Source organism: Cinclus cinclus, chromosome 4, assembly GCF_963662255.1.
Source record: "Cinclus cinclus chromosome 4, bCinCin1.1, whole genome shotgun sequence".
In the NCBI taxonomy this organism is placed as follows: Eukaryota; Metazoa; Chordata; class Aves; order Passeriformes; family Cinclidae; genus Cinclus; species Cinclus cinclus.
Window position 1 is genome coordinate 67,145,788 of NC_085049.1, and position 26,083 is coordinate 67,171,870.

Genomic DNA, 26,083 nt, shown 5'->3' on the forward strand with positions numbered 1-26,083 from the left:
GTAAGAACTGATCCAAACTTTTGCTCTAAATCCCTTTTGACCTCTTGAGTGTGGCTTTTTCTTTTTTTTTTTTTTTTCTGCATTTTAAGCTCAAGCTTTGCTGATTTCTCTGGAGCCCAAATAATCACTTTATACTGCAGAGACAGAGCAGGGGTGGGGTCCTTATGATCCCAGGGGCTGAGGAAAAAAAGTACCTTGGAACATCAGCAGAAATGGGAATTCTGGAGAGCTCTAGGAACTGCAGGATGTATTGAGGTACTTTGAATATACTGTATTAAACCAGTTCACACCAGTAAAACCCTTTTGATTCCTTTCTTTATATTCCTAATATTCCTAATATTCCTTTCTTAAGCATTTTTTTTTTCTCAGAGGTTGCAGTGACTCTGAAGGCCTGGGCAAAGCCATTATTAACAACTAAAAATTCCACTTTAAATTTAGAGATTTTGTTATATGCTGAAATTCTGCGTTTATTTCTCCTGTCAGTGATTGTTGTAAATAAATAACACAACACACCAAGTATAAATATCAGTATTCCACATTGTCCTCCACTGAGAATGGGGAGAAAGGCTCATTATGACGGATTAAAAAAAATTAGCCTGTAATTAGTTAATTAGTACTACTTCAACTGTCTGCATAGATCTCAGTTGTTTCCTACCCAGCATTCTGTTATTTAATTGATTTAGGTTGGTAGAGTATATAATTAGATAGGACTGTATTAATGTCCCAGGGAAAAAAAAAAATCAGGCTTTTCTCTTCTTCTTTTTTTTTTTTTTTTTTTTTTTTTTTTTTTTTTTTTTTTTTTTGCATCAGCAATAAAGGAAATCAATAAGTTACAGTGAAATCCCAAATTCCCCCTCTCCTCAACTGGGCTTCGACAAGAAAACTTCGGTTATTTTTGAGCTTCTTGAGTGCTCAAGACTTCAGCTAAATGGGATTAAAATATGGAAATATTTGATTTGCAACTTCAGCATTTTCTCATGTGACACTTTCAGTACTTTCCAGAATTCAGCTTGCAGGGGTTGTGCATTGGTCTGTGAAAGGGAGGGAGCAGATTGGCTAAAATATCAAAAGAAATTAATGATGATGATCGTGATAAAGAAAGGGAAAATACCAAAATTTGTTAACAACTTCATTTCTTTTCTAGTTTTGATTTAATTAATTATTTTTTAGCTGTAGCAAGAACTGTTTTATTATTTTTACACAGTATTTGCAATTATAAAAATCTGCTTTTAACAGAGTGTAGAGGCTTTTTCATCTTGGATGAAACAGCTGTATAAATGGAGATCTTTTTCCATAAGTCAAACTTAAGGTCTTTATGGGCTGAATTCTGGTGGAGGTTTATGTTTTGAAAACATTCAAGAAATTCACATTGTTCAGATAAATTATTTTGTCTTGCATGTGCAGAATGTTCCAGCTAACAGAAACATGGAATACAAACTGTAATAATTTGTGATATAAATACAAACACATTGATGCAGTATTGGAAAACAGAACAAAACCCAGACTTCTACATTTAAGCTCCTTGACCTTGCCCGTGTGATTTATTAACAATTTCATTTCATAACCCACTAATTTTAAGACAAATCCTGTTGGGATGTGACATAAAAATTAAGGTTTTTACCTCCACATTCATCTTATGGATTGTTTTACCATGGATGATATATTTTGCATGTTTATATTCTCACTTCTTTCTCTAAACCAGGGGTTTTTTCCCAATATTTAAATGAAATAACATTTAAACATAAAAATATCTGAAACTTTTGACTATTCGTTGTCTGATTCTAAACTGCCTGATAGCTAATTCTGATGGTGTTCTGTGAGCAGTGTATGGCCACAATTCAGGTTTGATTGCAAAATGTCTTTTACTCATTTGAGACTGTGAAGGGAAGAAATCTGAATTTGAACTTCTAGATAAATTATTTATTCACACATCCATACACAGTACGGATGGGCTGCTCCGTATAAAGTTAAAATCTGTGCTTATTTTGGGGATTAGAGCTAAAAAATTACTCTTAAACTGTATTTTAGTGCCATCAACTCTCTGACAATATATGAATGACAGCTTCTATTTAACAAGACTTAAGAGTAATTAATAAAGGAGTGATTTAGACTCACCTTAGAATATATTTCCAAAATTCTGCAGTGATCCCACTTTACTCCTCCTTTTACTCAGCCCAACTGTTGTTCCTCAGTTTGGTTTTTGAACATTTTGAAATGTTTCATCTGATTAGTGTTTTAATTTCAGAAAGTTCATTTAGAAAATTGATTATCATTAATTTACAACAGAATTTGCAGTATCTGCAGTAGTAACTGTGAGCAGTTAATGCGTCAGAGCTGCAGTCTTAGAGTGGCACTCAAGGAAACATGAAAATAAAAGGATGGACACAAAAACTTGAGCTTGACAGTGGTGACAGATAATAAAGAAATGAAAATTAAGAAGAGAATTGTGAATAATAAATAAGAGAAATCCACTTGAGTCAATGGACCAATGGCTGATAATTTAAATTTTGCCTTTTCTCTGCTTAATCTGGACAAGCTCAGCAAATGTTTAGCTTTTTTTTCATTTCCCAAGAAAATGAGAAAACTTTTAATGTTATGGCTTTGTGACCAGGTGTCCTAGTTTGAAAGACAGGTGTTTGCTAAGGAAAGCAGAAGCTTCCCTTTGGACTGAAAAATGTGATCCTTCCTTCCTACAGATTATTATGATTTTGGAATTAAGAGAGCTCTCAGGCAAAGATATGGGGGTAGGAATAGCAGTTCTTTACTAGTATAACTAACAAGACAAACAAGAACAACAACAGCTATGAAATTACCCACAAACAGAACAGTAACTCAGTCCCAGTCCCTTTCTGGCTGCAGGCACCTTTTCCCTGAGCTGCAGTTCCCGGTGCTGGGGGCGGGCGGGTCCCGCAGAGCTGCAGGAGGGCTGGGGGTGATGGCAGCGCTGTCCCAGGGGGAGAGAGAGAGATGGAGAGAGAGCCCTCCGCTCACGGTGTGGGTGCCAGTGCTCAGCAGAGTGCTGGATGGTGGCAGGTTACAGAGAGAAGGCAGCAGGGCAGGGTCTGACAGCAGTGAGGATGGCTCCCGGCGCTGGGATGGCAGGGATGGGACACAGGTGGCGATCGTCCTTCTCGTCCCAACTCCGCGGGGAAATGGGGAGAGCCAGAGCCTTCCGCTTCCTGTTTTGGATGTTTGAATATCGAGGGGTTTCCCTCTTCTCTCCCCTCCCCCTTGCCACCAGGGCCTACTCAACAGGTATCTTAGCATGACAATGGGGAAAATTCCACAGCGGGAAAAGGGAAAGAACCAACCCCCAACACCAGGCATTGGGGAAATAAGTAAATTTCCTTCTCCCATCAGAGAACAGAGTGGAATTTATTCCTCTCCGTTTATTAACTCCATCTATTAACTTAGTCTTGGCTACAAAGCTGTTAATTTGTTGGGCTCCATGATAATGATGGTGCTCAGTAAATCTGTTTTTCACGTTTGCTCGATGAAAAGTGCAGGCAAAGTAAAAAGTGTTTTGAGACAGCAAAAAGAACAACTTCTATCATCAGCATAATCATAAAATTTTAGATACTGCCAACCTCATCAGGGTGCTGGATTCCTCCACTAAAATATACAAACCACTGCTTCAGAAGCAAGTGATGGATGTGATTTCCCATGGAAATTGAATGTTCTGAATAATGACTTGCCATTTTGCCCCCCCCGAAAATCAGAGAAAACTCAGTCTTTTTATTTTGCTAATCATTTAGCTCAAGCTAATTATATTTGGGTGGGGTTCAGTTTCTTGCTTGGCAAGTGTTTCCCAGCTTCCACTTTTTAAATATGATTTGGCATGGGGCAAATATTAATTATATGTAGAGTGAGGTGTTTTTGCAAACTGCTGTGCGTGGCAGTGCCTTCAGTAGTGCGGGAAGTGTATTTTGTTCAAGTCTTCAATATATTCATCCCTGGAATTGTATTGGTGTGCCAGAAATCTGTCCCTGTGCACTTTGCTTGTGCCTGTCCTGTGACCTGCTGTGATTCCAGGACTTGTTTCTTAGAGGAAAGCTCCTGCTGTAAGGAGGAATTTTAAGGCAGGAAAAGGCTTAAAAATAGATTTTGGTTTGCTTTGGTGGCCCTTCAGTACTTCTGCTGCCAGCTCTGCTCTAGAAGTGTTTAAGGTATGACAGAGGAGGAGAAGAGAAGGCTCCAGGGAGAGCTCAGAGCCCCTGGCAGGGCCTGAAGGGGCTCCAGGAGAGCTGCAGAGGGACTGGGGACAAGGCATGGAGGGACAGGACACAGGGAATGGCTTTCCACTGCCAGAGGGCAGGGATGGATGGGATCTTGGGAATTAGGAATTCCTGGCTGGGCTGGAATTGCCAGAGCAGCTGTGGCTGCCCCTGGATCCCTGTCAGTGCCCAAGGCCAGGCTGGACATTGGGGCTGGGAGCACCTGGGACAGTGGGAGGTGTCCCTGCCCATGGATGGGGTGGCACTGGATGATTTTAAGGTCATTCCGACCCAAACCATTCCATGATTCTCTGGTGGCTTTGATAACTGAGTTTTTTCTGTGTCTCTGCCATGCCATCACCTGTGAGCAGGTGGTCAGACTTGGGTGACTTGTCTCTTGAAACGCACGTGAAGAATCCTTTCCTTCAGTAATGCAGGTATGAGCTCACTGAGTGTTCCTTGGGAATGAATTGCTGGATTCTGTTCTCTGTGGCTCACTGGGCTCCAGAGGGTGTGACATTTTATCTGCCATCAGCTGCACAACTGATTGCAACCTGTGTCTGTGACATCCTCGTGTGTTTGGAGGAATCTTTCTAAATTGTAAATCAGCTTTGACTGCGCCCTCGTACACAGAGTTGCTCCGTGGTAGGTTATTAAAACTGTAACTATTAGATTTTTTTTTTATTTGTTGTTTTGTTGTTATGCTTCAAGGAAGGTCTGGAGATAACTGCTCATCACTCTGAGGTTTCGCTGATCCTCTTAATGCTTCCCCCCAACCTTTTTTTTTTTGTCGTGTCTCAGCAGTACATTGTATAAATGATGAGCTCTTAGTAAACCTTGAGTAAAGAGTTGGTGCAGAACAAAATTCACCAGTGAAATGTAAAGTGAGAGAGGAATGAAGAAGAGTATTGGACAAGAAGCCTTTGGGAAACTGCAAACCAAAATTGTTATATTAAAATCAATACTGAGGCTTGACCTTTCTGTGCTAGTGGATACTTTAAAACTTCTTATTGATTTCTGTTCTAATGACATGTTTATTCCAGTTTCCTGGCACAGGTGTGGAGAACAAGAGGGAAAATAAAATGATGGATTTCCTTCCAATATTCATTTTATATTTCAGTGAGGTAAAGGTATGAGGAGCATCTTAATGTATCTTCAGTTCACGTGGAGAGCGAATTAATTGTGGTAAAAATTTCTCCAAAGCATTCTTTTCCTCCTCAATTATTATTTTTTCCAAGTAATCAGGTATGTTGAATAGGGAAGCCTGCTTTTTCTTGTAGGATTGTTGTCGGGGGGTACAAAAAGCTCCTTTTTAGGAAATAGTTGTTATTCTGTAGTCAGCCATAGTGACCTCTTGGTATTGTTTAGATTAAGTGGGAAGAGAGTCTGGAAAGCTCCATCTTCTCTGCTGCCTACAGTCAGAAGAAAAGCTGGGAATACTCTGAAGCAGTAAAAGTGATTATAATTCTTTTGACTTGGGATAGCTCAAAAATTAGAATTTCATATCTCCTGGCAAGAGAAGCTGCACTGTTTTGGTAAAACCAGAGATCCCAATTGATCATCACATCGAGGAAGGCGAGGTGATTCTATAGGGGCAACTGATTCTATAAAAATTTAAAATAAAGCTTTTTTCCTTGGAGTGCCAAAGGGCCATTTCAGCCTCAGGGCTGTGGAGACAGCAGCAGATTTTGGCCTCATTTACCACTTTGAGTTCCTCCCATTTTTCCTTCCCAGCCATTCCAACTCTCCAGCATTTTTCCCCCTCTCTCAGCAGATATTTCCTTTGTCTGATCTCACACTCAGCAGAAGATTTAGCAGTGGATTTGTTCCTCAGCAGCCATAATATTCCTGAGGTCTATAGGATTATGGGATAATTCTGCTTTGTCATGGGAAAAGAGGGAACAGGAGGGTCAGGCTGGGGCAGGGCTGTCCCTGTGCAGGTGAGGGAGGAAGCCAGGATTAAGTGTGAAGGAATTTGGGATTTAAACAGAGGCTTAACTCTGAAATAAGTACAGTGGGCAGGTGAGCTGTTGGGCAGCCAGCTCTTCAAACCAGCAAAGTTTAGTGTGGGACTTTTACCTGCAAAGTGCCAAGGAAGCATAAAAATGTTTCTAAAGTTGGGAAGTATCAAACTGCCTTAGAAGCCTGTTGAAGTTTTATTGTTTTCAGTGAAAAAAGGTATTGTTTTCAGAAGAAAAAAGTTGTTTGGCAATGGCAGAGTTACTCTCCAAGATTTCCTGCTCTGATTCTCTATTAATAGCATTATGTCTGGCTCTCAGGATATGGAGAGATGAATCTTGGAGATGGGAGGTGGAAATTGGAGCAAGCAGAGCTATAATTCACTCTTGCCTTTATAAACCCCAATTTCCAAGGGATTATTTTTCACTTGGATTTTAAAACCTGCCATCTCAGCTGACAACTTGGATACCGAGCTTCATCTTGATCAGTTTATTTTGAGGAGAGATGGGAAAATGACTTGGAGCCAGTGAGAGAGCATCTACAGACATAATCCTGCTTCATAGTTCCAGATTCAGGTAGGAAAGAGGAAAACTATTCCACCCCTGGCAATTTTAAACAAACCTTTGCTTTCAAACTGCTGAGCTCTTTCATTTTGAAAAGGAGCAAATAAGCAGCAGAGAAACACTTAAAAATAATACTGATACTAATAAAATTTTTTCTGTCACTTCATTTTCACAGACAATTAATGTTGTCATAATTCCAGGACTGCTTTTTCAGATCCCAAGGGGAAGGATGTTAAGTTGGAAAGTAATTTAAGTGGAGCTATGTGGCTAGCTAAACATACACAAATTATGTAAAGCAGTTTTACAATTCTGACTCGGGTTCTCTGCGTGCCTCTGGCAGAAAGGTGGGAATTTGCTCATCTGTTCTGCCTCTATATAATACTGATCTAAATGCACATATTTTAAAACTGGTGGCTTTATGAGGTATAATTAAAAATCTCCTCAAACAACCTGCCCCCCTTTCTACTCACCCCTCCTCCTTCCAACACCAAACACTGCCCCAAAAACACCCCCACAACTCAGGAATCTCCAAGAAAACTCAACCACTGACAAGAGTCACTGTCCTTGTTGCACTGAGTGTTCACAAGCTGTCCATGGAAGTGCTGTTGATAAATTGAATTAATTTGAGGAAGTTGAGTAGATAACTGAGTGCTGAAATTAGTGTCTTGGATCTTCTGATCAAGGACTGGCACATGAGATCACATGCCCACTAGCAGGGATTTTACCACTGACAGATGTTAGGCTGATGTTGGAAAGCAGCTGGGAAAGGGAAAGGGATAATGAGGATGTTCTGCTGGATGATGTGGCTTGGACTGAGTGTTTGGGTGATGTGACAAGTCTGGTGTTGGAAATGGGTGACTAAGGCAGTGATGGTTATATGGGACGAGGTGGAAGATACTCTTAAAAATGTATTTTCTGTGTTTTCTTGGGTTGGAGGACAGACATCATGGAATCATAGAATCCTGGAATCATTTGGGTTGGGAGGGACCTTCAAGATCATCTCGTTCCGCAGGGGCAGGGACACCTTCCATTATCCCAGGGTGCTCCAAGCCCCATCCAACCTGTCCTTGTGATCCAGGGGCAGCCACAGCTTCTCTGGCATCCTGTGCCAGCCCCTCCCCACTCTCCCAGCCAGGAATTCCTCCTCAATATCCCGTCCATCCTCCCTGTGTCCTGTCCCTCCATGCCTTGTCCCCAGTCCCTCTCCAGCTCTCCTGGAGCCCCTTAAGGCCCTGCCAGGGGCTCTGAGCTGTCCCTGGAGCCTTCTCCTCTCCAGGTGTGCACCCCCACCTCTGCCTACCTGGCTCCAGAGCTGAGGAGCTTCAGCCCTGGAGCAGTTCTGTGTTTTCCTCTGGATTTGCTCCAGCAGCTCCACGTTTTCCTGCTGTTGAGGGTCCCAGAGCTGGACACAGAATTCCCGGTAGGAGTTCAGCCCTAAGAAAGATCAGGATCCTTTGCCCTTCTTGTTGCTGTTATCCAACATGTCCCAAACTCATGTGGGAGTTGCATGACAGTGTGGGATGGGCCAAAGACGAGGGAGAAGTTACTGAGATGGGAAAAGTTCACTGGCAGCTCAGGGATCAGTGTTGGAATCACTTCCATGTTCTCAGCACCGTATATAATGAATCAAGGGCTAATTTTTATGCATGCATGTATGACAGATGTTAAGGAGGAGCAGTCACCCTGAGGAAGAAGTGGCTATGGAATAAAGTGATGGAGTTCTCATTAAATTTAATAATATGAAGTTCAAGCATAATTGCTCAGAAGTGTGATCCCTTCTATCTTCTGCCTGCATTGGAGTCATGAGAGCTCTTGGTCAGTTGTGATGGATTTGTCAGAGAGTTTTAATGGTGCTGGTTCTGGTGGGGCCAATTCGGGTCACATTTGACTGGTTTTGCACTAAGGCCTCATGAAATGATGATAAATCTGGGTTTGATGAGCTGTGTGTTCCTTTTTGAGTTCATATTCCCATGATTTTCAACTTAAGCATTTTGAATTTGGATTTGGAATCTTGAAATCATTGAATCTTTTAGATTGGAAATTCCTTTAAGATGGAGTCCAACCATTAATCCAGCACTGCCAAGCCACCACCAGACCACATTCCCAAGTGTCACATCTTCAAGCTGTTTAAATCCCTCCAGAGATGGGGAATCCCAACACTCCCTGGACTGTTGTGCCAGGGCTGGACAGCCCGTTCCATGAAGAAATTTTCCCAATATCTAAGCTAAACCTCCACTGGCACAGCTTGTGGCTGTTCCCTCTCCTCCTGTCCCTGTTCCCTGGAGCAGATCCCAAATTCCCCCCGGCTGTCCCCTCCTGTCAGGGAGTTGTGCAGAGCCACAAGGTCCCTCCTGAGCCTCCTTTTCTCCAGGCTGAGCAATAAGAGCACCAGAAATTTGAAGGCAGAATGTCATTTTGACACCTTTCTGGCTTTCAGGTGCAGAAAAATGATATTTTCTCTTAATATTTGCCTGATCTGAAAGGTTTGAAAGTGAGTGAAATTTTAGAACAGTTGTTAGAATGTGGTTGCTGCTAATGTTAGGAACCGCTCCTGTCACATGTGCTATGCAAAGTATTACATGAGTGGAGAATAATGTTTTTAATGAGTGAACAGTGGTAGAAACTTCAGTTTTGAAGAACTTTTTTGTGCTTCCTGAGGCTTGACCTTTCAGATAACTTGTTTCCCCATCTCTGTCCTTAGTTATGTGTTTGTAAAATTAGCCGAACTTGAAGTAATTTCTCCGACTTTGCAGACAGGTGAAATGGAGTCGGAGAAATCTCCATTTCACACCTCTCAGGGCTCAGCTCAGCTTGGAGATGTTTTCCTGACATCTCTCACATCCTTTCAAATCCCTCGGCAGCTCTGGTGATTTCCAGCCGCGGCTTTCCGCGGCACATCCCGCGTTCTGCTCATGAAATATTGAAACTCAGCGCTCACAAACATTATTCACTCATTAATATTGCAACATTGCCTAAATGCGTTGCTCAAAACATTTTGGGATCTTCTGCCAGTCCGTCAGGAGGAATTAAGGAGCTTGTTGGGGTCCAAGAAAGCAGAAAACCTGATGAATGCTCCTCGTGTTGTATCTTATCTCCAGCTGGAGTAAATTTTTGGGTTCCATGTTGAATGACACCTCATTAAATTTCTCCCTAATTCATAGAGGACAGGATGGTATTCCTGACAGTGGTCTTTGGAACAGGGAATATTTTGATTTTTGCTTGGTTGGAAGTAGTGAAAAATGACATGGTTCATGCTTTAGGCTTGAGTGAGTTTATCGTGGAACACCACAGATCCATCAGATTGTATAGCTTGGAGACTGTAATAAAGATAAAACAACTGGCAAGTAATCACTGCCCTGAAAAAATAGCAAAAAGGAAATGCTTAGGCTTTGATAGTGTAATAAATTTCCAATATCTGAAAATAAGGGCTGGAAATGACAAATCACTGTACTTCTGTAAGAGTATTTTTTGGCAGTTTTGGATTTCTGTGGATTCTTGATTAATGTAGAATAAACTATGAAGTGGCTATCTGAGCACAAACTAGCTTTTTTCAGTGTATTGTTGTTGTCTCTGAATTAAAAGGTGCTTTTTTCTTAATTAACATCTGCAGGTGTTTTTCAAGAACAACATAAATGGGTATTTGGAAGTAAACAAAAGAGGGAGTTCTTGTGGATTTAGAATTAAATTACTCATCTTGTTACTGTGGCTAGCAGGGGTTGTGCTGAGCATGGGGAGAGTCCTGGGCCATAAATCCACCTGGCAAAATTAACAATTTGTTTTTCTTGAACTTCATTAGAAACTAGGTGTGAAAAGGATGGAAACTACATGGAGTACAGCAAAGTTTTATAGATAAATTTTTTTTTTTTGGACTGTATTTTTGTATTTATTGGGATACAGAAAACTCTTTGGCCCTCAGAAATGCTTTCCTGTTTGGGTCTTAAATTTACATTTCTGTCTTTCAAATTCTAATTTCTAATTGAAAAGTGGAGCCAGTTCTATATTTAGCTTCTCTTACCTTGTTGGACTTGATATGATGGTTGTCAGTTATTCATTTTAACTAAAGACTTGAGAAATTATTTTTCTTCTTGTTTTGCTTTGTATTATTATGTTGTTAATACTTGATTTTAAGAGATGTGGGCTAAGCATTTCAGTTTGACTTAGATAATGCTCTGAAATATTTGATAAATTCACAGGTAAATTCTCTTGTGCTTAATCTTGCATGTAGGACATTTGTAGTTCTAAAGCTGTAAAATAAGAGATGCCACTAAAATCTCACATTCCCTGCTCTTCCAGAAAGAAAAGAGAGGAATAAAAAGATGAAATGCGGAAGCAGAAATGTTATTTTGGTGAAGTATTTTCCCTTTGGTCTGAAGCTCTGCTTGAGAGGAGGTTGGAGTAGGTGATTTGATCACATGTATTTGATTCCTGTACCTTCTGCCCACATCTCAGAAAATCTAAATTAACAAAACCTGGCTATTTATTTAGTTATATGTTAAATACATTTAAAATATTTATATTTTTTAGTGTATGAGAGTGTCTTCCAGAATTCTTTTTGCTTGTTGTTGTGTGATTGCTCTTTGAGGTGATGTGGTGGATTTTGTGTTCAATGTGAGCCAAATCTGATTTAGAGGTGGAATGTACTGCAAACATTATTTTGATTAAAGTGACTTCAGGACTTACACAGTCAAAAATCTGTCTTACAGTGGAGCCTAAATATGACAATGTGATAACAGAAATACTCAAATTCTTGTTATGCCCCTCTGACAGGAATAAATCTTCTGAGATGCCTAAATCCTGGGTGATTGGTTTATCAGGATTTACCCATCCTCTTACAAAAAATACAGATATATAAATTTTCTGCATAGCATTAAGTTAAAGAGCGTTGATGTTCTCAATGACAGTGCTGGGAAAAGGCAGAAATTGTTGGGTTTTTTTGTCTTGGTTGTGTGCTGTAAAGCAGTTGAGACATGAAATATTGTGAAGTGTTAACACAGACTTTAACTGGAGCTGCTTCTTAATGCTTTATGTGTGTTTTCCAATAGCACCATGAGAAGCGATTGCCTTGCATGCCACACTTCATTAAATCAGCCACTCCACACTTCTTAAAGCAGTATTTCATAATTATTTAGAAGGATTTTATTCAAAAATATATCAATTGTGCAGGGAAAATGTATAGCCAGCAGCCTTTTCTGCTGCTTCAGCAGGTTTTTGAACATCCTTTCTGTATAAATGATCAGTGTAACACTCTGTTGTCTGGAGTTCTGTGCTCAAACACAAGAACCATTATCTTGAGCCTTTATCTCTGCTGTAATTAAAAATGTCACTTGAAAAATGCCTGTGGAATTCCTGGAGTAGTGACAAGCTGTGCTGTTTAACTCCCCGTAAATTGCAGAGGTGCCTCTCTCGATTTTATTATTTCATATCTATCTTTTTTTTTTTTTAACTTTTGCCTAGATAATAATATAATTTATTACTGTAGATCCAGCTGATGTTTGCCTTTATTCAGTACACGCTGAATGCCAGGAAAATGAATTTGTAATGCCAAGGGGAAAAAAAAAAACAACCTACTGGAGGTTGATGCAGGCAAATGTTTGCGATCAACGGGATGTGCAGAGTGTTTGTTTCCTTAAGCTCCACAAGCCACCCAATTATGGAACTCAGATAAATGAAAATTACTTCCAAATCCCACTTATTTTGTTAAAAACTCTGCTGAATTTAATCAGCTGAGGTGGCTGTTTACGAATGTTTTTTGGTGAGTAAAAACTGTCCTAAATGAAAGTTTGGTGGAAGCTTGAGGAATTTAACTTGCGTCATGTGATCCTGGTCACACAAATGAGGGTGGGAGTTGATAAAAAAATACTTGAAATTTTTGCTTGAAGGTGCTGCCAGGAGCAGTCTTGGATGTAGAAAAGTTCCTTTTCCCCTAAATGGTATAAAACCTGATAATGAAATAGTGTCATTTTCTTTTATGGTAGAATACCCTGCAAGGAAAGGGAAAGGGAGGAGAAAAACAAACAGTAAAATGGGTTTTCTTTGACGAGGGGGATCTGAGTGTCTTGATCTAGATTTAAATGGGAGATTAGGAAGATTTAATTTGATGTAACGAAGAATTAAATGTAAATATCTGAGTGTTGTGGGGTTGCTTTTATTGGGGGGGATTTTTGAGTGCTTTTTGTTAGTGAGGTTTTTTTGGTCTTTTAATTTTTCAGTTTATAATGTGGCAACTTTTGGCTGGATTTTTCATCTATTTTATATGTAAATTATATTTCATATCTTTTAATTACTCTGTTAGCATAAAGAAGAGACATTTTTAAGGGAAAACCACTTGCAGGAGGTCAAATCCAAGAAGGATGAGGAAGGATTTTCCTTCAGTCTTGGGAAGCATTAAATGCTCTCTCTCTGTTGCTCACCAGAAAAGGGTGCTGAGACTATTTTGACATTTTTTGCTTTTTAGACAAAACATGATTTCTCCAATCCAAAAGACAACCAGCATGTTTTGACTGTGCTCTGTGAAGGATTGTTATGATTGTATGAAGGATTTGTTATATCAATCCTGCTGGAGTAATTTGGGGGACCTTGGGAAATCACTTAATGGAATTTGGTACATGTCTGCATAATCTGCCTTTTTTTTTTTTTTTTTTTTTTTTTGGAGTAATTGAAGATGTGGCTTAATAAACTTGTATAAAGATTCCCAGTTGGTAGCTGCATTTCAGAGGGTTTGGAGCTGAACACTGAAGTAATACGTCTTGTAATTGTCTTTTTTCCTCCCTACCTCACTTAAATGTATTCCCTGGGGAAGAATCTAATGTACTCTAATGCTGGTGCCTTTTACAAAGTGACCCGACTCATTAGGGTTTGTTCTCCAGAACTCCCTTGACAACAGATAAATGCACTGAGAATATTGAAGCTTCCTCTCCATCACTCTTCCACAAAAAAAAAAAAAAAAAAAAAAAAAAATAAAAAAAAAATCCATTCAAAAGCCAGTGTTTCATCACTCCATTACTGCTGAGTTCCGTGCTCAGTGTCGCAACACACAAGTTTTATTCACGGAGCGATTTCTGAGTGTTTCCGTGAAAATGAGACACTCTGTGCTTGTCTCAAGCTCTCCACTGCAGGTTTCAAATCTATTTATGGCTTGTGACATATAAATGTTGAGAATTTTCTGGGCCTCAAGTTCCCTTTATTAACTCTGTTGCAACAAGTTCAATAACTATTTTCTCTCCTCCTCTCAAATTGCTGGGGAAGGTTGATTATGGATCTTTGTGGAGCTTGGGAAATGGATGAAGTCCTTGGGTTTATGGTATGTTTAGAGGGAGGAAAACACTTTCCCAGTGCAGGAAAGCTTTTAGGTGGAAATTGAGTGCCTGCTGGCTGGTGGGAGAAGGATTTTCATGAAGAAAATGGTTCCATAAAACCAGATAAAAACCCAGCCAAGCCAACGGAGTTCTCTGCATCTTACTTTAAAATATATTTCATTGAATCACTTGTAATTTATATGGTTTAATGAACAGTGGTGTCACAACTTGTAACTTTCATGTATTCAGATTTTGATGCTTCAATTTGAAATAAACTTCTGGATTCTTTTAGTGAATACTTGTATTTAAGTGTCTGAAGAAGCTAAGAGTAAAAAACATTTCCGTGACACCTTTTGCTCTACTTTGAAATTCTATATGGAAAATAAATTTGGAATTTTCTCTCAGGCTAAATGTCCCTGCACCTCCTGTAGGTTGAAACAAGATCAAATGTACGTTCGGGATGAGTTTGGCAGACTCCTGGAACGGGACAGGATCTCTGCAAATGAGCAACTGACTCGAGCCATGCTTCGGGAGAGAGCGGCCACGGAGGAGGAGCGGCAGAAGGCTCAGCGCTTTGTGAGTCCTCAAATTTCACAGAAATCACACATTTTCCAAGCAGCTCTCTCCTCAGGCCTAGTAGTGTTTTTATCTTTTTTTTTTAATTATTATTTTATTTTTTTTTTTAAATTTTTGTTTCTGGTCAGCGTTGGGATTGAAGCGCTAGAGACAAAATTGTGTGTTTGGACTCGATTGTTTATTAATTTTTATCTGTAGTACAGTGAGTGCTACAGCACTTGTAGCTAACAAGCTAAAAGTGAAAAAATGGAGTTTGTATCTTGCTTGTTGCAAGGTCTTTTAAAGCTAAACAGTTCAATTAAAAACTAACAGCTAAATGACTTTTAATTTTGACTCAATGACTAAACACCCGTGACCTGGAATGTGGCATTTTCCATTTAACCAAAAAATACTACTTGAAACTAAGAAGAAGAAGAAGTAACAAGAAGGAAGAAAAAGCCAATGCCCCAGAGTTTCTGTCTTGTTCCATACCCATCACTATATTCTAAAACCCTAAATTTCAAACTTTTCTGTGATATAATACTCAGTATTATAATTTTATTATAATACATTAATACTCAAATTACACAGTAGTGATTCTTAACTCCATCACTCAGTTTTGGAAGCCTTCTCCAAGGCTTCAGGTCAAGCAGGGTTCAAAAGCAGGGTTCTCCTGGGGTTCAGTGTCAGAAAGCACAGAAATTCAAAACTCCCAGGCTTCAGGGTTCCAGCACAGGCCTATTGGTAGAAGAGGAGAGAAGATCTCATTATTTCTTTTTTTTTTTTCCATGACTAGGTAGCAGCATGTCATTTTCTTTTGGTCAAATATCCCTCTTTGAAGGGGTTTTGCTGCTCATTTCCAACTTTGTAACCAGCTCAGTGGAAGATTCTGTTTAAAAGAATCATCTCTCATTAGAGCTGGTGTATCAATCCTTCCTGACAAGGAAATTGGAGCATATGGTTGGCTGTTTTCCTCAGAAAACTGACATTATACAGTTCAGTCCATTTCAAATGTCTGACAGATTTATAACTTCCTCTATAGAGTGTTTGCTTGCTATAATGAGTCTCTATTGACTCTTCTTTCTAGCAATAATCAGTATTGTCTGAGGTGGGAATATGCCTTAAAATATAAATATACTTGAGTGTGAATATGAAAGAAATTGGTATTTTCAAGGCAAAAAGTTTAAAATACTTAATGTGAGCATTGCTATGAAAATAAATGGGAATTGCTTATTTAAGCGGCGACATAAATATTTGTTGGGCTCTCTAAATCTGGAGTAAAATCCAAACTTTTTAAGGTTTATGGGTTGGTTTGTTAGTAATCAATCACTTCAATAAGCAATAGCTTTGTCTGTGCTGTGGGAGTTAAAATCTGATGTTCATATTATTTTTCCAAATCCCAGTTTAAAACCAAACCAATTCCACCTCAGTGTTGATATATTTTCCAGCATTTTCTGGATGCTTTTTCACCTCTGTGGTAAATGTTATTGTTGTAGAATAATTTCAGTGTTGTAAACAAACGTTTAATATTTTGTCATTTGAAAACATGGGAACAAAGCAGAATGGAAAGGAAGTATGACCAAGGTACAGCCTCAGTTATATGCCTTAAATCCATGGATTCTTAATATTGTGTAGGAGAGATAGGGATTTTGTGGCCTGGAGCTAATGAGGAGCTGAAGATTTATAATGGAGACTATTATTTGCATAATTACTGGGGGTTTGCATCTTTTTCTCCCTGTTGTGGTAATTTTGGGAAGCACAAGCAGGATTTCTCCTCAACCAAATGCTCAAGAAACTGCTTTATTTAGTTATTTGGCTGGTTAATTTTCACTTGCTTTAGAATATCAAAGTTAGCAGTTGTGTCATCTCAGTTTTGATCATCTTCCTGGTTCCATTTGTGAAATTTGGAAATACCTGGTGGCTCTTGGGTGCAGGTTTGTGTTCACTGCTGCAAATTTGCCATGTTCACTGTAGCTTGTTCATTCTCCGAAGAGTGTACTCCGAGATTACAAAATAGTAAGGTTTTGTCTGTTTCCTTAAACATGAAAATACTTTCTTGTAGTGGGTCAGATTTTATTTCTTTGGCTTCATTGCTTACCCTACTTGTGCATTTATTTTCTGTGTCAGAGCTGAATTCAAAATCTGTACCCCAGGGAAATGTATTTCTGTGTATCCTTTGTCAGGTACTGTGAGGAATTCTGTGTTCTAGTAAACTGCTGCAGCAGGTTTGTATTTTATGGAGCCCAAATTTGATTTGTCAGACTCTCCTTGAAGAAAAACAAAACTGTTCCTGAAGTTTCAGTAGCAAAATAAATTCCTTTGCTGCTGCTAAATTGTTCAAATAGTGCAAAGGAAAAAAAAATTATGGTGAGAAAGGAAGAATTTGAGTTTTCCTTTGTAAAGGGTGCTAATTTCAGGTTTTAATAAATAGATGTGAAATGAAGTCATATTTCCTATTCTTGAAGAATTTTAATACCAGCTGCTGCTTATGATCTCAGAAAGAAGAAATTTGTAGTGTTAACATCCCAGAAGTTAGAATTAGCTCTTTATACGAATGAGTTAAAAAAAAGGATGAGCTGATTTATTAATACCTGAAGTACTTTTGTGCTATGACATGTCCCAGGAAGTGCCCTCAGTTCAGGGGGGCTGGCAAGTGGCTGCTGGGATGTCAGCTCCTGCAAAAAAAGTATTTTGGGGTGGCCCAAAGATTTGCAAAGCAGTAATTGTGACATTTGTGCCAGCAAAAGTAGAAATGATTGTTCAGAGTGGAATTTCCAGATCCTGTTCCAAACCCTGGAAATCCCGTGTGGTGTCAGTGTGAGGTTTTAATCAACTCTTGGTGCTTAACTCAGCAGAAATTAAGGCAGCTGCTGTTGCTTCCTTTAGCAATCCTTTAAATGCCACTGACTGTGAGTGTTTTGGACACAGCCTGGCTTTCCTTATCCCACATAATTAGGATCATGTCTTGGAAAAGTGATGCTCTCCAGGTGCTGGAGAGCTGGGGAGGTCTTGGATCTCCTCTGGTTTCTCCCTCACGTCTGGCTGCGGGATATTTGATCCTGGAATGAGCTGAACCTGGGAAAAGTGAAGGTGGGAGGCCCTGGCACAGTTTTCCCAGGGAAGCTATGGCTGCTTCATCCCTGGAGTGTCCAAGGATGGGACTTGGAGCACCCTGGGGTGGTGGAAGGTGTCCCTGCCTATGGCAGGGGGTAGAATGAGATGATTTTTCAAATCCCTTCCAACCCAAACCATTATATAATCCCAAGATTATCCTTTTTTTAAATTCCTCTGCTTTTCCCCCTGTCTTCAGAGGTGTTTCCTGGCCCGTTTTCCGGGTTGGGTGTAAGGGCTGCTTTGATGGTGAAGAATTTCTTCATTTTCTTCTCTGTAGTTCTCCTTTTCTGTTGTGTCAGTGCAGATATGAACTGAGGCATATATTTCACAAAACCATTCTGGAGCCCTTTCGAAATGCAGCCGAGCTATTTTAGAACAACTCCACAAAAAAGACCAATGGAGGAAATTGCAGAGTGTGTGCATGGAGGGCAGTTGTCAGGGGGGCCAAACGACAACTGCTTGAACTGGCCTTGCCACCAAATGAGGTGGTTTTGTACCTTTAGCTTCACTCACTTTGGAGATGTGACAGTTGCAAAGCATCTCAGTGGGATTTCACCAAAGGACAATGTGCATCATGTGCTCCAAGTCAAGAACTGCAGCTGGTTAAAAATGCTTCTTTTTTTCCGCACACTCTTAGTGTGTGGGCATGATGGGTTTTTTTCTGCCCATCCCTCTTGAAGAAGGGCTTCAGAATAAATTAAATATTTATTTCAGCTCAGCCATAAAGAATTTTGATGGTGGTGTGGTTCTCTGCAGCAAAGGGTGAAGCTGAAGGTCCTTATGATGGCTCTTTTATTATATTTTATCACTTAGACTTGTTCTCTGCCATAATTATTATTGGAGATTTTTCCTGCAAATCTAAAAATTTGGCCTAGTTGAGTTAGGCACAGTCTTGTACAATGGCTTTCAATGTTGTGGCTTTGCCATAAATAGTTTATTGATATTCCATCACTTAAGTCATTATAAAAGTCAGGGTGAGATGAGGAGAATATGGAGTAGAAAATCAATAGTTACCCAAAGTGCAGAGGACCTGTTGTATTTCCATCTCCTGATAATGACCTGGAGTTTACTGTGAATACATTTGCTCCTCTGTCTGGAGTGAAATGAGTTGTCATTAGGAGTCTGTATGTTAGAAAATGGTTTTATTGAGCTGCCAATGACATTAAAGTCTCATTTCCCTTTGAAGAGGCACAGAAATACTGTTCTGTTCATGTGCTGTAACCAGAACATTCAAATTTGATTATTGCTATCATTAGAAGTCTGTATCCATACTAATGCAATTATATCTATTTACCCATGTGCTGTTCCAGGCTTTCATTGAAGCACCTGTTTGAGAGTGAAATCTGTTTGTGCTGAGGAATCTCAATGCTTTGTAAATTATTTTCTGCACAAGAAGTTCTATCAAAAAATTCTTTGCTCAGAAAAAAAAGTCAATTTGGTAAAGTCTTTATATTAAAAAGCACTTTTTTTTTAAACTTTAGGTCACTGTGATAATCAGATTATTGGAAATTTTCTCCCTAGCAAAATCCTATTTGAGATGTGAAGTTCTTTCACTTCTCTGAGCCCTGAAATCAATAGACAGAATACATTCCTGGCCGTATCGGAGCTGAAGTGTGTTGAGTTATGTAAGGAGGAAATCTGACCTGTTGTCATAATTGAATACAGCTTGTCAAAATGGAGTCTTTTGTTCCTCTGTGCCTGGACTGCTTTGGTGTTTTCCCCATCACCCTGGGGTGATTGGTCCCAGTCAGTGCTGGGCAGTGACCTCCCCTTTGGGGCTGCATTTATTTTTCCTGTCCTCAATTCATTAACTTTGTCACGAGGATATTCCCTATTTTCCATAAACAGATTAAATCCTGACCCTTCCTGCTCTTTCCAGCCAGGCCTGGACAAACCATATTTTAAGGATGACTTCACTAGGAAGTACCAGGGGGAAGAACTAAATGAGTTAAGGCATTAGTTCTCAAGAGAAAAGTCTGTTTACAAACCTGCAGTATTTATTACATACCTCATTTAGCTCATTCATCATTTTAATAGAAAAATGAATCTTTTAAGATGATTCTGAAATAATTTGAGGTAAACTACATAGCTTGAGGCAAAACTGGATTGTTTAGTGCAGGGAGGACTTTTGGAGAAGTAAGCACTAGCAGAGACTGTAATTCACAATATATGGCAGTAAAAATACCAAAGGCTCATATTTGAATGTGAGATTTAAGGTTTGGGAAGCACATAGTACAAAATTAAATCTACTGACAGTTGTTTTGTCTCTTGTTCTTCAGTTTTATAATTTAGAAAGTAGAAATTTTTCATGAAACCTCCTTGAAAGTGGACATCTGGGGAGTTTCACTCATAAAATCTTACTTAGTTCTATGCACATGGTTATTTTTGTGATGTGTTTATGGCTTGGAAGTAGCAGTTTTGCTGCAGCAAAACCTCTTTTTCCTCTGAGTAAAAGGAACCTGGATTTGGTTGTTCCTGTCATAGAAGATGGGAGGAAGAAGGTGTTTTGGAATAGTGAGGATGGGATCTGTCTTATTTTTTGTGTTTCATTTTTTGGGAGAAAGAAGTTTGCTTGTTTTTTTAGAGGAGGATGTGGGATACAATAAGCAAGACATTTATATTTGGAATATACACAATTCTACTGCACTACTTGCACTAGTATACACAATTCTAGTATACACAATTCTACTGCACTGCTTTCTACTATGCACAATTCTACTGTTTGTTCCTTGGAATAAACAGAATATTGCTCCTTTGGTTTATACCTCTCCTGGCACACATTGCTTTTCCTCTTTTTTTTGGCATTTCTGCTGCAGCACTAAAAGGTTTGGGATAGAAATTCAGGTATTTGGGATAGGTCTTTTAAGGGATCTTAAACAGGTGATGTGAAACTACTGTGTGAGCAAGAAGCACTTGCTAAGCAAATAAAGTTGATAATTTCTTCCCTGTCACATACTTGCAAATCATGAGTGATTTTCTTACCTGGCCTTGAAGAAGTGAAGGCCCATTTGATGTTTAAAATTAATAAGTGAACAATTTTTCCTCCACCTTGATAGAGGAAAAGGGTAAAAAGAATTTAAAATAGCCTGTGAATGGTGCTGGAGTTGGAATCCCAGTATGATTTGTCACATAAACTGGCAAATAAATGTTTTATTTCCTCTCTGAAATTGCCATGAAAGGGCTGGGAACTACAAGTTGCCTTTTCCTGGGTCTCTTTTCTGTCCCTTTACCGTGTCCATGCTGACATTCAAAATATTTTTTTTTTAGTAGAACAACAGAAATTATTTTCTCCTTCCTTCAGCATTTCACTTGGTAACATGTTATAGATGTATTTTTTTATAATTTTTCTATGTAACAGTTAATGGCTTTTTTTCCCCCTCCGTGTTGAAGTTTGACAGACAGAAAAACCATGGTAAAATGAGAATTTTGAAGGCAAGCAAAGTACAGAGAAGGAGCATTTATTCCCTTTAAGCTTTCTTTTTGAATGGTGAATGTGTTTTGATAGTCAAGCAGCATTTAAAGCATGTTATTTTTTAATTCTTATATAGCAAACCCCAAGATATTTGACTGAAGCAAAATTAATCACTGTGTTATTTCAGCATTCACATGAAGATCTAGTGCTTTACAAAGCCTGCTGCTCTATCAATTTGTTCTTTGGGTTGAATTCAAATTGAGTTCATTTTTATAGATTCATTGCATAATGCTCTGCTCTCTCCTCCCTCATTCATTAACCAATTTGTTCGTGCTACTCCCTTTTTATTGAACGGTAACAAAATTGCCATGCTATCTCCCCAGATGAATGTCATCATTCCTTGTCATGCATGGCCAAAAAGTAAGGCTGATAATCCCTTTTTCCACACATCTTCCCTCTTCCAGGGACAAGTCTTGTTTCTCCTCTGGAGGCAGCGGGAGAAGAACGTTTTAAATACCATTCTTTGCGGAGAAATATTCCAAGGCAGGCTGCTTTTGATTCCTTATGGGCCTTTGGAGCATGTACACCCTGCCAGTCATGTGACACAACAAAAGCCATATCAAGGCTTGTACTTGTCCATGACACGCTGCAAGTACATGCAAGGGATTAAAACGTGCTCCTTTGACACCAGGCTTGGAGCGCGACGCAGGCGAGGCTCCTCTGCTCAACACAGCAGTCACCTGGGCCTCTCTTACTCTGACTTTTATTCAATATTTCTTTGCTCTCAGATTAAGCTGGTTTCAGGCAGGGATATATTCACTTGTGTCTGCTTTATTGTCCTCATCTTGGGTGAGATTACCAGATTTAGATAAATACCTGTGAGGGATTAAAACGCGCTCCTTTGACACCAAGCTTGGAGCGCGACGCAGGTGAGGCTCCTCCACTCAACACAGCAGTCACCTGGGCCTCTCTTACTCTGACTTTTATTCAATATTTCTTTGCTCTCAGATTAAGCTGGTTTCAGGTAGAGATGTATTCACTTGTGTCTCCTTTAGTATCCTCATTTTGGATTGAATTATTGGATTTCGGTGTTTCGGTGGACGGAGGGATGGAAATCAGGCAGTTCGTTTTATTGCTTTTTTCAGGAGTGGGTGAGGTCACTTGGTTTGCTCAGCCTGGAGAAGAGCCTGAGGGAAGTACTTTTCAGATGTAATTTTAAGTTTTGAAGGGTTTTTGAATAACTTTTTTAATGTATTTTTTGTATCAGTGGCTGTCTGGAATGTATTGAGGTGTTCAAGTGTTGTAGCAATAGGTGCCAAAATAGCTAAAACAGGTGTACACAAATCCATAAAAAAGGGTAATTTGGGGAAAAGATGAGGGAAAAAAAGTGGAATGTCATGGTGAAGTGTATAGGTTTTGGGGGGTTTTATACAAATTTTAAGAAATTTTTCAGTCCTATCAAGCATTATATGGTCTGTTTTGTGGTAGCTGTACCACGATGTGCCTGAAGGAAAAACTACTCTGCCCCCTTTTTTTTTTTAAAAGAAAGGAAGAGTTTAATGTAAGACTTAATAAATTGGGGGTGTTAAAACACCCTTTTAGTTCAGTAATAAGAATTATTCTCCAGCTAACCCCATTCTCTTGAGGCTGAGGGTCTTTAATTGCACTCAGCCCTGCAAAGTACAGGGGATTTTGGAGCTGAAAATTCAACCTCCTGCCAGAAACTGTGATGCTGGTGTTTGTGTGTACAGTTGTGTGTTCAGGAAATCTGACACCTTGCTCCAAATGGAAAACAAAAATAAACTTTGAATAATGTAGATAATATAAAGATATAAAGAAGCACCTTCCACTTCACTTAAGACCTGATTTCAAAAAGTGGCCAACAAAACTTTAATTTTGAAAGCAGAAATTGGTTTCAGCTATCAATGCTGTAAAAAGATTTCACACAGGAGTAACATGGGAGAAGTTTGTCAACGTAAGTTTGGGGTGGCTGAGGCAAAAGAGGTTAATAATATTTCTTGTCTCATTACTTTCAGTAATTTAGTTGAGTTTGGAAAATCCACCCCTCTGATAACATAATAAGATATTTCAGTGTCTTTTTTTAGAGATATTTGAATTCAAATCATGCTTATAAATAAATAAATAAATAAATAAACCTCATTACTTCTCATTTTCCTAATTATCATGCAGATAAACAGTGGGAATCGTGACATTAAGATAAGTAAGTGGCTTATGATTTTGCTTCAGAGGAAGAAAGTCTTGCTGTTCCCCCCTTTCCCCCCTTGGGCCATGCAATAAATGAGCAAATCCAGAGTAGTTTCTAATGGATGCTTAATGGGGCTGTGCTGGAGCCCAGGGCTGCTTTGTGCAGCAGCTGTCACAATTCTGAGTCATTAACACACCTTGAATGCTTGCATTCCAAAAGCAGGGCATTTCAAATCCATAAAGGCAAAAAGCCATGACTTTGAGACAGGAGTTTGGGCTGCAGGTCAGCGTTTTGGGCTGAGTGAAGTGGTGGAGTGTGGAGCATGAAGAGTGTGAATTAAAAGAATTAAAGTAATTTTGGAGGTAACAGGTTGACTTTCAAAGTTTATTCATGCCGTTAAGCCTGTGAAGAATCCAGTGAGGGACTTCTGTACTTTTTTGCTGGGTGGCTCCTGCCTTTGGAGCAAGAAAGCTGCTTGGAAATCTTCAGGGAGGGAAGAGAATTATTGTGTGCAGTAATACTGAGTCATTTCCAGTGTGTAAAACAACTGAAATACTCAAATACCCAAATATTCAAGTCATGCCAGCAGACTCCCAGCAATGGCTTCATGTACATAATATTTTGGAGTGGGGAAATACTTTTGTGGAATAAATATCAGGTTTTCTTGTAATGCTCTGGAAAGAAGGATAATTAATGGGGGTTGTTTCTGCCTTCATAAAGGGACATCTAAGAAGTGCCCAGATAAAGGAGGTCAGCTGGATCTTTGTTTTACATTGTAGTAACTCATGTTATATTTTAATTTTCCTGCTCACTTTTATCTGCCTGTTTGAAGCATGATAAAAAACCCCCAAACCCTTGTAGTTATTCCTTTTCCAAGTAATGATGTAGGAAGAAGATACTGAACTTGAGCAAATCATTCTGTGAACCCACTACCTGTGAGCAAGGGAATGCACAGCACAAAAATAGGAACCTTTGAGAAGTCTGGAAAGTTAATTTTAAGTTTTTCTACCAACAGACTTGACCTTGAGGAAGGTAAGGGGATATTGACCCTCAGCACATCTGCAGGTGACACCAAGCTGACAGAGAATAGGTTTGGATTGGAGATTAGGGAAAAATTTTTCCCTGTGATGTGGAATATCATGGAATAAGCTGTTTGTAATTATCTATTCAGAGTGCTGACAGTCTGGTGCCTGAGAATGGGTAAAGGTGATAAATAAATGAGATTTAAAGATTATAGAAATACAAAGTTCAGAACTGAAGTTCACCAGAGGAGAAATATCACATAAAATAACTTCTGGAATCATTACCTCATTGTATTTTGTTGTTTTGGTGTCGCTTGCTGGATGGTAAATTTTTTCTGTTTTAAAAAACCAAATTTACTTTCTCTTCATCTTTCCAAAGTCCAGATAAATTAATATTTTAGATACTGGGGAGAGTGGTAAAATTCTTATTCCATGTGAACTGTTAGAAAAACCCAGGACATTCTTTGAGCTTTCCAAGTTGTCCTGAAAACAAAAAGTTTTTACTGATGGAATTTTGACTCGGTGCTGGTTTTGTGTAGGCTCATATCTGAGTTTTCATTCTTCTTTTTAATTGTGGCTACTTCTTTCATAAATTCTGCTCTTAAATTCTTTTTGTGGACATGTTTCTATCTTCTTTTTTTTTTCCCAATACTCCACTCCTTTCTCAAATCTGTTTCTTTCCATTTCTGCCAGCTCCTGGAGGTTCCTTCTGCCCTTGGTAACCCCAGTTCTTCATTTTTGCTTTCTTTTTCTCCAACCCTCTCCTTTTTTTACCTCTCCTTATGGAATAACCACAGCACCCTTTTGTCCATATCTTCAGGACAAACTTCTGCCTCTTTTCTCTGATGCCTGGGAGTTTTTTGTCCTCTTGGGCTCTGTTGCCTGATGCTGCAAAATGTTCAAGAGTTGGCAGAAGGAATAATTGCAAGCAGAATTCCCTATAATCCCTGCATTCCTGGGAGGACTTTTTATGTTCTGCAAAGCTCTGGAGATCTCTGGGCTGCCTTTTTCTATTTGATTTTATTTTTCCCCAGTGTCTTACAGACATGGTTAAGTTAAATTTGACTTTATTGGAGGTAAAAGAAGGAAATGCCCTGAAACTGTCATGGTGGGCACCTCTCTGCTGGCTCTAACCAGATTCCTTGGAAACTCCATGAATGCTGAAATTTCTCAGCAGAAGAAAATGTCGTTCTATTTATTATTAGTGAAGAGTTTTCTCTCTTTTTGACATGGATGAAATGAATTTGGCTTAGGCCCTTAGAAAAGGTGGAGATGAAGCGTGGAGCATCTTTTAACTCTCTCTCATGCTTCTGGATCTGTAGCTTGAGGGTCTGTGGAGTGGAAAATGAATGGAAAGTAATCTTATTTTACAGAGAGGGTGACACAAGGGTTTTGTAGTGGTGGAACGTTAAGGAGACAACTATTTCTTTTCCCAGTAGCTTTCAGTGCAATTCTGTTCATAATTTGGAAGGAAAAGAGGGGCTTTTAAAATCAGTTTTACTGTTCACATTGGGTTCCAAGGGTGTGATGGTAGGGGAATCTACAGCTTATGCTGCCTTTAAAGTTTATTATTTAGATTTTTTTCCTGTGTAGTTGCCTGGCTATAAAGCTTTAATCCCAGGTATCCCTGCACAGTCATGCAAAGAGAGGAACGTTTTCCCTGCCTACATTTCAGGTGGTTACAGGTGTCATCAGCTGTGCCAGAATTTTTCACCTGCAGATCTCTTTAATATTAAAATGAAA

General features: G+C 39.3%; 1 protein-coding gene across 2 annotated transcripts in view; it reads left to right on the top strand.

Annotated features, from left to right (window-relative positions):
• Positions 1-26,083, top strand: part of CHCHD3 (coiled-coil-helix-coiled-coil-helix domain containing 3) — a 120,868-nt gene that overhangs the window by 20,051 nt on the left and 74,734 nt on the right. For both annotated transcript variants that reach the window (XM_062491506.1, XM_062491508.1), the window contains exon 4: positions 14,463-14,607. In XM_062491506.1, the coding sequence (XP_062347490.1) occupies positions 14,463-14,607 (145 nt within the window). The remainder of the gene's footprint in view (positions 1-14,462; positions 14,608-26,083) is intronic.